The 14222-nt window shown below is 41.2% G+C and overlaps 1 protein-coding gene and 1 pseudogene across 1 annotated transcript; both read right to left on the bottom strand.

Annotated features, from left to right (window-relative positions):
• Positions 1 to 821: 821 nt before the first annotated feature.
• On the bottom strand, positions 822 to 10836 carry pcdh2ab12 (protocadherin 2 alpha b 12). Its single transcript, XM_030765430.1, has 2 exons — positions 8482 to 10836; positions 822 to 884 (listed from the first exon to the last, which is right to left on the bottom strand). Exons 1-2 carry the CDS (start codon positions 10834 to 10836, stop codon positions 822 to 824), a joined length of 2418 nt encoding a protein of 805 aa, XP_030621290.1.
• Positions 10837 to 11481: 645 nt separating this feature from the next.
• Positions 11482 to 13884, bottom strand: LOC115806094 (protocadherin alpha-3-like; annotated as a pseudogene).
• Between the last annotated feature and the right edge of the window lie 338 nt (positions 13885 to 14222).

Genomic DNA, 14222 nt, shown 5'->3' with positions numbered 1-14222 from the left:
CCTCCGAGTAAAAACAGCGACAGAGCAAAAAGATTACAAGGAAGCGTCAGAGAGCTTTCAAAATACTGCTTGTGACGGGAAATGTTTTCCGCTCCGTGTTTACGTTTGATTGTGATTTTCCGTTATTTCATTCTTTTTTTTAACAAAGAAATATCGACTGAAAAAAAGGGCGAGTTCAGTCACAAAGGAGGTGCCACCGCCCTTTCCGACTGGTTTTCTCTGTGTGCGTACAGTATTATCACATCGCCATGTATCGTTCCACCCATCAACAAATGAAATACATTTATGTGAGTAGGACCTATACCGCGAGCGAATGCAAAAGCAGACCCAATAATATAACACTAAATTTATATTTCCTTAATGCATTTAATTCCGTCATAAATATAAATAAATCGAAACCCATTTAAGTAGGGTCTCTTTGTTTCAACAGTTCCCATAGTATCCCCCGCCCTATCGCTGTCTCTGTACCCAGTCGTTAGCTCAAGATCACTGGCTACTCATTCAGTGCGTACTCTAGCCACAAGACTGATTCTTCGAATAATCCCATAGTAAAAACATTTGTGCAATCTCTTTCTTTCATTCTCTCCTTCTTTCTCGGGTCGCCTCTTTATTCCCTCATCTTATGACCAACTCTGACCCGAGGTGCACGCTCCAGTGCAAACCAGGTCAACAACAAGATGCTCCTAACATGCCCCCTCGCTACAAATGTCAAAACAAACTAGCTTGTGCCCCTTTACCATGCGGGACTTGCCGAGATAGTTCTGAGCGCAAATAAAATGTTTCGGACGTGGGATGGTTGGTGCAGCAGCGGCAATGCATCGTTAAAGAAACATCTCTAGAAATGCGGCCAAGTCCCATCCCGACAGATTCCTTTCCTCTTTAATCTGCAGCACGAAAGTAATGAGACGTTACGAGAGTCCATAAAATCCGCACTCTGGCCTTAAATGAATCAATGGCAATGTATCAAACCGCAAACCTTCAAGACATGGTATCTCCTACAAGCTACACAGCCTATTAGATACCCATTTAAAACCATAAACAACAGAGAGGCGCTGTGTGTGTACTCTCTTACACCACAACATCAGCACTGTCTCCACAACCATCACCACTAAAGCCAGTTCCCTCCAGACAGAAGCAGGCAACTTCAACCTCTCGGGTGTTGCTCGGTGGCTGTGACTGATTCGCTTCACCAATAAGTCACGCAGCATGAGCCGAGTGCTGTGCAGACCAGTAAATGAACGACATTACCTCAAGTTGAAATTCAATTACGAAGTAGGATCAGTTAATAAGCATTTCCCTACCGGATTCGGTGCGCATAGGTGAAGGGAGCAACTTCTGAGACTCTCTACTGACGAAGGAGCGTGCAAGGGGAACTGAATATTCTACATTCGCAATACTGGATGAAATGACACACATACGGGATGAAATGACACGTCGAATTAGGCCACAACCAATGGCAAGGAAAATCCAGTCTACCCATTTTTAAAAGAAAACCTTTTGTTATTGTTGTTATTCATTTTCTTTATGCTGATAACAAATGCTGATACATCATTCCATGTCTACAGCCTGTGAGACCAGTTGGGTCTTAAGTGATTGTGATAGAAACCAAGCGACAGTTTCAGCAGCTTTCCTGATGCCAGCAGTAAGTGGATGGAGGGAAAACAAAGAGTAGACAAGTCACTGGATTACTCTCTCTCTCCTCCTCAGATGACTCCTTGTTGTTATAGCAAAAATCAATCAATCAACCAGTCTATCTATCAATCAATCAACCAATCTATCTATCTATCTATCTATCTATCTATCTATCTATCTATCTATCTATCTATCTATCATTACATACAAATATATAGTTCAAACTGCTTAATGGTGTTATGCAGAGGCAGGTAAAATCTTGACCGTTTACATTTGAAAAATCTTCTTTAAGTTCATTTTGTCATTTCTATGATGATTAGTTTTACATTATGACGCTTTTCCATTTAATTTAAAAAAGGTGCACTGTCCCTGATATTTAAAAGATTCTTCTTATGGGATTCATGAATACATGAACTTGACCAAGAACACAAAATAAATAAATAAGTAAATACATTTATAAAACAAACAAACAAACAAAAAAATGCCTGTGATCTTATCAATTACACACACCAGTGCATTCAAACAGCTGTCCTTTCCCCACACTGTTTGCTATCTCCGTTCGACACTCTCTCTCGCTCACTCTCTCTCTCTCTCTCTCTCTCTCTCTCTCTCTCACCTCAGCTACAGGATGACACGTCTCTCTTTCTTACTTGTTAGAGTCCCGCCCATCTGCTCTCACTCTAATTGTTTCCACTCCAGGGCTGGAGATGAAGTTATCTTAGTTTCTCTTCAGTTGGAAAGACACCTGTCAGACTTACGCACACGCATAATACGCTGATGCTTCCTCTGGGACACAGCAAATGCTTTGTGTCTCTAATAATATCACACCCACTCTTCCTTCCTCTGGTTCTGTCTGTTCTGCCGTATGCGACCACATTACCCTTTTCCTTTTCTTCATTTCCATTCTTACTTTCGTCCCAGCCGCCTCTCTATCCACCTAATCTGTACTGCCCACTGTTGCCACGCTCCTGATCCGCTTGCTCCACCCATTGTTTTGTTTAAGATTATTTGGTGACGGGCTTAAATCTGAAGCACAACAGCTTCCCTCTCCATCACCCTACAGTGACAGCCTAAGAGCCCAAGAGAGAGAGTGTGTGTGTGTGTGTGTGTGTGTGTGTGTGTGTGAGAGAGAGTGTCTGGTCAGGACACAAAGAAGGGTGACTTCTCTGCAGTGAGATATTAATATCAAACTCCATGCATTATGCACAGTGTTGAAATATTAATTCACTCTTGTAATACAGTTATCTCACCCATTTAAGAACACATTTATTAGAGCCCAGATGACTAATACTCCATGTGGAGCTTTACAGGTTTCACTGTTCCATTGGAAAATCACACAGCAGTTTGAATCAAACTTCATGTTTGACTCATTTTGTGTGTGTGTGTGTGTGTGTGTGTGTGTGTGTGTGTGTGTGTGTGTGTGTGTGTTTGTGTGTTTGTGCGTGTGTCCACTTCTTTTCACAGGCAGCTACATTACAGTCTTACAGTTGAGGTGAGAGGGAGAGACATTTAGCACTTCCCTATGGTGGTAGTGAACTGGATCTGCAGGCCACAAGTCAGAGTTTGCCTGTGTTTACATGTATTTACAGGCTGCCCTAGGTCTCTGAGCCCACTAGCTGGATTGCTACCTGTTCTGTTAATCTATTGGTAGGCTGTTGTCTGTCACTTTGCACTGTCATGTATTGATGACCTCACTCATGTTCCCACTATGACATTCATATGAAGACATCACCAAGGCCTATCAGAGCTACATGTTAAACAACAGAACAAAACAAATTTGAGAAACAAGATATAATGTGTCAGAAGAGGGAGGATATGATTTTTTTTTGTTCTAGTATACATGCTGCTGTAAGTGAAATTGGATCTGTGATATAGATGGATACACAGATAGATGGATAGATAGATAGATAGATAGATAGATAGATAGATAGATAGATAGATAGATAGATAGATTTCCATAGAGAGAGATAGAGAAAGAGTGTATGTGATACAGTAGAGCATAACATAGTTAAAGTCAGCCATCTATGGGTACAGGACAGTACTGCAACCACTGCAGAAAACGCCCATCTGCCTTCACAGAGCATATTCCAGAAAACAGCCTCTCTCTGGCTCTCTCACGCTCTCGCTCTCTCTCTCTCTCTCTCTCTCTCTCTCTCTCTGAAACATCCCTGCAATATTTTCCACCTCTTCTCTCTTTTTTCTTTTCCCTTCAGTACTGCTACAGTGGTTATGTTGGGCTAAGTGATTCAATGTACCCTTCGAAAAGCAGGACAGAGTTAAGGGGATTAAAGTGACATCACTGTAAATCTGTGTCACTGTTTCATCCGACAGCAACCTAATTCCACAGCCAGGCGTCACTAGCTGTAAATCTTTTAACACTGATTCAGGCATCACAAGTCAAACAATCCAGGATAACCCAGTCCAATGTCTGATAATAAAAACATTGCACGCTTTCATTCATTTGACAGAAAAAAATTGACACAAAATAAGACATGCAGTAAAATCTCTATAAGTGTGTCCAAGTGCACACAGAACAATCAATCTCTCTCACCCTCCAAAAAAACAGATATTAGGTCACAAAGTGATTCTTGTTTTCATTTCATAACATCTCTTATTCCTCACTAAGGACAGGGCATAAATAAACACACACACACACACACAGAGTTTTCTTCAGGGGCCCTTTCTTGTGAGGCCCATTTAGTGGTAGGCTCTCTCCCTCTCTATCTGCTACACTGTGGATATGATAAATTCTGTCATGTGTCCTTTTAGACTGACTGAACAATGCCTTGTGTACCAACTGTCCTTTTACAGTGGAATTGATTCATGCATTCAGTGTCCCTTTTCATTTTGTAAGTCTTTTTTTTTCTTTACATCATTTATACTGTAAAACCTTACCCCCCCCCCCCCCCCCTTTCTCGCCCCATAGTTAACTCTCTATTTGTATATCCATTGCATTTTACATTTACTCCTTGTATATGAACCAGACTCTGTTTCCTTCCATCCCCCTCTCTGTGAATGGGCAGGGCAGAATGCAGCACTCCCTGTGCTGAAAAAAAAAAAAAAAAAAAAAAAAGCACAACCCAGTCGCCATGGCAACCTGAAGGTGACAGGATGGGAAGCGACACATAAGCAGAGAGTGTTTCTGGGGGGGGGGGAAAGGATAGCGTGAGGGAAGAATGTAGAAACTGCACTAAGACCTCAATGAGATTAAAGAAGAAAGAAGAGAGCAACAAAGAACCCATAATCAAAATGGCAAAACTGACCAATAATGTATCAGGTCACAGTGATACAGCCTGTATCCTGTCACAGGAGGTCAATGTTAAGGTTAGGCTGTCGCAAGTTACGGACTCCGTTTCATATTTATAGGACAAAGAAAGTGTTGAAATGAGTGACTGAAGTGCTCAGACATGACCGACCACTATTGAAAGAGAACAAATTAGAACTGAAAGGAAAAGCACTTAGCTGAGTTGCTTCTGCACCCTCAGTAAATGTGCTTAGAAAATCAATAATTTAATGCTCTCGATCACTCCATGCTGGCTAGGGGGCAGCAGGGCGGGGTAGTGCCTATACGTAACATACATACTCACTGACACACTTAGATTAACACACACCACACTTTTGACCTTTTACAGAGATTAAACACCCTGACATATAAATTCTTACACATAATTGACACTGATGTACACATATTAAGCACTAACATGAGTACGTGCACACACATACACATATTCTCTCTCTCTCTCTCTCTCTCTCTCTCTCTCTCTCTCTCACCCACCCACACCCACACCACACACAACAACAAAGTGACATTATGGCTGCTTGAGAGGGTCTATTCCTTATTCAGAGCCAAACAGGGAGGCGGAATTTTGCATGATTGACAGTGATGTAAGCACTGTGAGCTCAGCCTACAGGATGAGAGCTCCCCGGCTGCTGCAGAGCTGAGCGGAAAATTACCACACCATCCCCCACTCTTTCTCACTCCCTCTCCAGACTCGACTCAAACACATGCATGCAGCCGCTTGAGGAAAGGGAAAAATAACAATGCCAACACAAAAGAAATGTGAGGAATAAAAAAGCAATACACAAAATATTGCAGTATATATATATATGCGTATACAACATCATACACATGCCGGAAGACACTCCACAAAAAAAAGCATCTTGGTTTACTTGTTTACTGTTTAATCCTTGGCACTGCTCAGCCGCAATGTAAGGTATTACAGTGACCTATAAAACCATATATGTAAAAACTACAGTAAACTTACAGTGTATGATATAAGGAAACATAGAAACATCAAGATTTGCATTTGCTCAGCATTACTGTCCCCTACCCTGGCAATAATAATGATGATGATAATAATAATAATAATAATAATAATAATAATAATAATAATAATGCTATGATGGGAAGGAGAGTGACACATTGACCTACTGAATTGTACAAAGAGTCATCACTAAGCAGTTACAGTATACAAGGAAAATCCCATGTGCAGAGCTCACACACAAGCCAATCAAAAGCAATCAAGTCCCATTGCCATAGAAACCATTCTCCCACACATGTGATTCACATACCCTAGCAGCAATAAAGAAGATGCAGAAAAACAGAGTATGAATGACAAAAAGAGGGCTTGTTTGAGAGAGAGAGAGAGAGAGAGAGAGAAGAAGAGCCTTAATACATCAAATGATATTTACACAAAAATAGACATTCTTAAGTTCATAATCAAAACACCCAATATAGAGCTACAGTCAACACAATCAAAAAATACTGATCAATTATTCACAAATGAACTAACTAGCCACAAACTGCACTTGGGGAGAAGAGCAAAAAGATCAAGGATATATGTATATATATACATATAAAGAGAGAATGAGAGACCGACAGCCAAAAGAGAGAGAGAGAGAGAGAGAGAGAGATCTCCCTCTGATCACAGTACATAAATTTAGAACTCACAGTCAAAGACAGAGCAACAGTGAGAAAGAGTGGGAAAAAGCAAAAATACATTCTCTGTTTCTACCCTCATTCATATTAAGGTGGAGAAAGTGCAGTATGCTTGAGACTGAAACACAGCATCAGCCTCTTAATTAGACAGCTCAGCTGCATTGAAACTAAGTAAGCCTGAACCAGAATCAAGGCTGATTGTCTGCAATTATGATAATCTGGTGAAACATGTTTACAAGGTGTAAGTGCTGATACAAACTGCATCTGGGGAAATGAAAACAAAATCAGGGATATATATGGAGAGAGAATGAGAGACCAACAGCCAAAGAAAGAGAGAGAGAGAGAGAATGAGAGAGAGAGAGAGAGATCTCCCTCTGATCACAGTATATAAATTTAGAACTCACAGTCAAAGAGACAGCGTGTGAGAAAGAGTGGGAAACAAAGAAAATATGTTCTCTGTTTCTACCCTCCCTCTAGAAAGACATAGTTCTTTTCCAGTGAAGAAAGAACAGAAAGGGCGAGGCTCAACAGAGAGCAGCCAGACAATAGAGGCCCACATGCTCATCATTTACAGTGCTGCACTAGTGTGGCTGTCCAGCTGTGTCGTTTATATTAAGGTGGAGAAAGTGCAGTATGCCTGAGACTGATACAAGGCATCGGCCCCTCAATTAGATTGCACAGCTGCATTGAAACTAAGTAAGCCTGAACTGGAATCAAGGCTGATTGTCTGCAGTTATGATAATCTGGAGAAACATGCTTACAAGGTGCAAGTGCTGATACAAACTGCATCTGGGGAAATGAAAACAAAGAGATCAGGGATATATATGGAGAGAGAATCAGAGACTGACAGCCAAAAAGAGAGGGAGAGAGAGATAGACAGAGAGAGAGAGAGAGAGAGAGAGAGAGAGAGAGATCTCCCTCTGGTAAAGAGAGAGAGAGAGATGGCGAGAGGGACAGAATAAAAATAACAATAAAGAGAGAAAACAGACTGTAAGTGGTCTGAGCAAGACTGCAGGGCGGAGTTAAAATAAGACACTTGTTTCTTGACTGTGACTCTGTATTTCCTTTTGGGTTGTGAAACCTGGACATAGCCTTGGTAACAACCATTACATATAAATGACACATATCTACATCACACAGTTGCAATATATCTTATTTCTATGCTATAGAAATTTCTATTTAAAGCAAAGCCAAAATGAAGATCAGAGAAAGATGTAAACACTGACACATGTGACTCTAGAGAAATGCTTATCATGTGCATAGAATACACATAGAATACAAGGCCATGAAACTTGCGGACATTATGCAAAACTGAAGCAAAATAAGAAGTACTATGATTTAATTCCCCCCACACCCACTCAAACACATGCATACAAATACACACACACACACACACACACACACACACACACACACACACACACAGAAAAATAGCCTTATTGAAAATAGAGGTGTCAAGGGAAAAAAAATTAACATATAAATGACAAATAAGTCTATATGTAAAGTAACACTGTAACCAAAGGATAGTAAATCAAAAGGATTTCTAAGCAATAGTTTAAATTGTGTTATGACCGAACCGTAGTTTGCTTGTATAAAACGCTTATGTCAAACAATGTCTGGGCCACATTTGGCGCCTGACAGCTGGGGCGCGATAAAAATGCTTGGGAGAAAAAATAAGCACCATGGACAGCGTAAAACTTTCCATGTTAGGTGTGTAAGACTATGTGCAGAGCAAGAAAATGACATTTATATTTTGGTGCTCAGTGGGGGAAAGCGCGAGGAGCACTGGTCTGATCGACACTATAAAAAGTCAGATGTAAAGGCAAAGAACTGCGGTAAACTCCTTAGAACGCCATCTCTCCAAGAAACACTTCGTAACTTTTTTAAGACGTATATTTTACACAGCTTACCTTTTCTTTATTCGGGAGTGTTTGTGTCCGGTTAAAAGTATCTCCTCCATTAATACTGATCAGTTCCGCATCTACAGGCGGAAATGGTGCGGGGAAAACCATTACGTCACTTTTAAGTGTGTCGGAGCTAAAACACACGTCATACTGTTGAGTAGCTTTGGAGTAAGACCAGCTTCCGTCAGGGTGTGTGGTGATCATTGGGGCGGTGTACCTGCTGAAGCTTTCTTTTCTGTGGCATTTTGCAGCAATTAAACCGATGAGACTCAGCAAAAAGATCACAGACACTGACACAATGGCGATCAGCAAATACAGATTTAAATCAGAAAAACTCTCCTCATTTATCGGTGCGTGTCTGAATGGAGTCTGAGTGTCACCTGTGCTCTCAACAACAACAACATCAATTGACACAGTTGCTGAAAGTGAGGGCTCCCCGTTATCACTAACTAAAACTACCAGAGGATGAGTTTTCAAATCATTGTCACTCATTCGCCTCTTAGTCCTTATTTCACCGTTGCTCGTTCCGATTCGGAAAAGGTTATTTCCTTTCGGTTCCGAAATGTGAAAAGAAAGCAGTGCATTATAACCTGAGTCGGCATCTACAGCTCTGATCTTGGCCACAAAGTAGCCTGCCTCGGCAGAATATGGAATGTTTTCAGTGTTAAGTGAACCGTGCTCTGAATAGGGCGGGAGAATCCGCGGACTGTTGTCATTCTCATCTAGGACAAAAACGTTCACAGACACGTTGCTGCTCAGTGGAGGAACACCGGAGTCTGTGGCCTGAACTTTAAACTCAACTCTTTTCATTTCCTCATAGTTAAACGACTGGAGAGCGTATATGTCTCCATCATCAGGGTTTACATTCACTATGCTTTTAAGGGATGGTTCCAAAAGCGCATATGTAATTTTTGAATTTTCATTCAAGTCTGGATCCTTAGCCAGCAAAGTATAAATCACCTGCCCACTCGGACCATTTTCTTTCACATAAACGTTAACAACTGGCTCTGAGAAATATGGCGCATTATCGTTTACGTCTGAAACATGTACTGTAAAGACTCGGGTGCTGGAGAGAGGCGGGAAACCTTCGTCTGTCGCGACTATCGTGACATTATACTGAGCTACACGTTCCCTGTCCAAAGAGCCGTCCACTACAATAGAATAATAATTCTTATAAGAAGACTGCAGTTTAAACGGGACCTCACCTGCCAGTTTGCCGTGCGCATTTCCATTTTTGCCTGCATCTTTGTCTGAAATCGTTATCAAAGCGACTGTAATACCCTTCTTGGCATCTTCACTGACAGTATTTACCTGTGATGTAAGAGATATTTCCGGCGCATTATCGTTCATGTCTATTACCTCGACTAACACTTTACAGTGAGTTGTGCGCGGGGTCAACCCTTTGTCTCTGGCTTGCGCATGAATCTCAAAGGCGTTATTTTCTTCAAAATCTATAATCCCTTGCACAGTGATCTCGCCAGTATCCGGATCAATTTTAAATACAGCGTTAGTTTTGTCCTCATTATCCTGATGTATCAATGAGTATACTATATGGCTATTCAAACCCTCGTCTGAATCAGTCGCATTTAGTTTTAATACCTCTGTACCAACGGGTGCATTCTCACTAACTTGCGCTTTATAAAGAGATTTGCTGAATACAGGGGCATTATCGTTACCATCCTGAACATTTACAATAATTTGTAATGACCCCGACCTGGGAGGTTTTCCTCCGTCTACAGCTGTCAGTGTAAGTGGGATAACTCGCTGTCTCTCTCGGTCTAAAGCTTTCTGTAGCACTAACTCAGCGGACACACTCTGGTCTGCCCCGTTTTGAATATCAAGAGAGAAATGATCATTCGGACTGAGTTTGTAGCTCTTTATCGAGTTCAGCCCTACATCGGGATCCGAGGCTCGAGGCAACTGAAATCGGTCGCCTTCAAATGCTAATTCCGATATATTAAACTCCTTCGATTTGACGCGAAAAGAAGGAGCATTATCATTAACATCTAAAATGGTCACCTCAATGCGGTATAGGTTCAACGGATTGTTGACTATGGCTTCTAAATGCACTGAGCACCGTGTAGAAGAAGGGCAGAGCTCCTCTCGATCAAGTCTCTCGTTGACAAATAAAACTCCCGTCTTAACATTTACTTCAAAATATTTTCTCCCGGCTGTTGACACAATATGAAACATCCGCGACTCTAATTCCTGAACGTTTATGCTTAGATCCTTGGCAATATTTCCAACAAATGTTCCCTTGTTCACCTCCTCTGACACTGTATAGGCGATCTGGCCAGAGATACGATTCAGGAAGCTTAAGAGAAGAAAAAATGTAGCCTTCAAGGTAAAGCATTTCGTCATAGCGACTGAAATGTATTCAATCCAGACACGAAGAATATACAACAATGGACCTAGAAACACAGTGGTCTACATGACCACTGAGACGTATGTACGGGGTAAGGGTTCGCCTGTTGACGAGCGCATACTCAGTGTCGAATAGAACAAAGCCTGTGGAGAGACACGTAATGTCATCCAAGAGACAAGGAGGAGCCAATGCAGAGGCACTGAGAGATGATCGCTCCATGCTTATAAAGCGACACCAAGTGGCTTCATATGTAAAATGTGTGTGTGTGTGTGTGTGTGTGTGTGTGTGTGTGTGTGTGTGTGTGTGTGTGTGTGTGTGTGTGCGTGTGTGTAACACTGAGGATATCTCGATATCACGTTAAAAGACATGCACGTATTATTTTCAGCAAATAACACGATTAGTCGAGTTCACGTTTTTCTTTTTAAAAACTTCCAGGATCAGGAACAGTAAAAATTCTATGATCAGGAACAGATCAGCCTTTGGAGGAGAACTATGAAGACAGGATGTCTTATACAGTAAAAAGTAAAGAAATTAGCTTAGGCCTGAACGTACTTAAATATCAATTCAATGAAAGCAGTAAAGGCCACGGTTTAAGAAATGAGAGAGAGACAACAGACATCTAAAAAGCAGTGCTTCGCGAGTTACTTTTGTTATAGGTGTCTTACCTTCTCCTTGTTTGGAAGTGTTTGTGTCCGGTTAAAAGTATCTCCTCCATTAATACTGATTAGATCCGCATCTATGGGTGTATAGGGCGAAGGGAAAACCACTACATCACTCTTCAAAGTGTCAGAGCTAAAACACACGTCATATTGTTGAGTTGATTTGGAGTAAGACCAGCTTCCGTCAGGATGAGTGGTGATCACAGGGGCACTGTACCTGCTGAAACTGCCGTCTGTACCGTGGCATTTTACAACTATCAGACTGATGAGGCTCAGCAAAAAGATCACAGACACTGCCACAATGGCGATCAGCAAATACAGATTTAAATCAGAAAAACTGTCCTCTTTTATAGGCACATGTCTGAATGGAATCTGAATGTCACCTGCGCTCTCAACAACAACGACATCAATAGACACAGTTGCTGAAAGTGAGGGCTCTCCATTATCACAAACTAAAACCACCAGCGGGTGAGTTTTCAAATCATTGTCACTCATTCGCCTCTTCGTCCTGATTTCGCCGCTGCTGGTTCCGATTCGAAAAAGATTGTTTCCTTTGGGTTCCGAGATATGAAAAGAAAGTAGTGCATTATAACCTGAGTCGGCATCTACAGCCCTGATTTTGGCGACAAAATAGCCTGCATCGGCAGAGTATGGAATGTTTTCAGTGTTAAGTGAACCGTGTTCAGAATAGGGAGGGAGAATCTCGGGACTGTTGTCATTTTCATCTAGAATAAAAACTTTTACAGTCGCATTGCAAGCAAGTGCAGGGACACCAGAGTCTGTGGCCTGAACTTTGAATTCAAATGTTTTCATTTCCTCATAGTTAAAAGACTGCAAACTAGATATCTCCCCACTGTCAGAACTTATTTTTACAAATGTCGTAGCTGCGTTAGTTCCAAATGAATTACCAATTGCTGAATATGTTATTTTAGCATTATCACCAACATCGGGGTCAAAAGCAGATATTGTCGAAATAACTCCAACTTTACTGTTCTCTTTCACATAAACATTAATGACAGGTTCTGAAAAGCGCGGTGCATTATCATTCACATCAGACACTTGTATAGTAATAACACTGGAACTGGAGAGAGGTGGGGTCCCTTCATCAGTGGCTGTGATAGATACATTATATTGAGAAACACTCTCTCTGTCAAGGGGACCGTTAACTACCATTGTATAATAATTCTTATACGAGTGTTGTATCTTAAATGGTACGGAGTCTTGAATTTTCAAATTTACTTGACCGTTTTTTCCAGAATCATTATCTACCACGGTTATCATCCCAACCATCGTATTGAGGGCTGCATCCTCTTTTACCATGTTCACTAAAGACGTCATCATTATTTCTGGAATATTGTCATTCACATCAGTAATTTCTACTAAAACTTTACAATGTGCTGACCTTGGCTTCGGCCCTTTGTCTTTAGCCTGTACTCGAATTTCAATAGCACTTTTTCTTTCAAAATCAATATCACCCCCAACTGTGATTTCTCCCGTTTCTGAATTTATAACAAATGCATCAATGTACTTGTCATTTTCATGATTTAGAAACGCATAGACAATTTCACCATTTAGACCTTCATCTAAATCAGTGGCATGTACTGTGGTAACTGATGTACCTATAGGCGCGTTCTCGGTAATGTGGACCTTGTATAGTGATTTACTAAAAACTGGAATGTTGTCATTTACATCCTCGACGTTAACAACTATCTCCATGGTTCCGGACCGTGGAGGCTTTCCTCCGTCTACAGCAGTAAGGGTGAGATGAATAACAGCCTGTTTCTCTCTGTCTAAAGCCTTCTGCAGCACTAACTCAGCGGATACAGTCTGTTCACCTCCGCTCTGTACATCCAGAGAGAAATGTTCGTTCGTGTTTAGCTTGTAGCTTTTCACGGAATTAATTCCTACATCCGCATCGTACGCAGCGGGTAATGCAAATCTCTCTCCTATAAAGGCAGATTCCACAATATTTAATTCTTTAGATGACACGTGAAATATCGGAGAATTGTCATTTATGTCTTGCACAGTCACTTCAAATCTGTATATGTTTAATGGAGACTTAACAATGGCTTCTAACGGTAATGAACATTTACTGTTTTGTTCGCACAACTCCTCTCGGTCAATTTTATCCTTAACGACAAGACTTCCAGTTTTTGTACTTATATCGAAATACCTCTTATTGGGTCCCGAAACTATCTCAAATCCACGAAGTTTAAGGTCCTGAACATTAATATTAAAATCCTTTGCCAAATTTCCCACTGTCGTGCCCGGGGTTTCCTCCTCCACCACGGAATACAAAATCTGTCCCGCAGTGCTGATCCATAAACGAACGAATAAAACGACAAGTAACCACAATGAATTCCTGTGCGTTCTCGCGGGAGCCATATTTGCTCGGGTAAGCTGTAAAATTTTACAAGTGGACAATCCGCATTGTTGTAATGAAAAGCATGTCTTCCTTCTACGTTGGAACAAAATCCAAATACAATGATCCGTTCTTGACAAAGCTTTCTACAAAACCGGATACTGCCCCAAAACAAGGAGGGGCCTAGAAATGCCTGACGAAATATTTTTAATGGTGTGCTACTGACACCATGTGGGCATCTACCAGTTGGTCATTGCATGCATCCCATTGTAGAGGCTGAGGGGAAGAAATAGCACTGCTCAAATTGCACAAACAGCGAAAATACGAATGCTGATATGCATATGCATGCTGATAAGCACTT

This window comes from Chanos chanos, chromosome 2 (assembly GCF_902362185.1).
Source record: "Chanos chanos chromosome 2, fChaCha1.1, whole genome shotgun sequence".
Taxonomy (NCBI): domain Eukaryota; kingdom Metazoa; phylum Chordata; class Actinopteri; order Gonorynchiformes; family Chanidae; genus Chanos; species Chanos chanos.
This window is presented reverse-complemented; position numbering and strand designations above follow the sequence as displayed.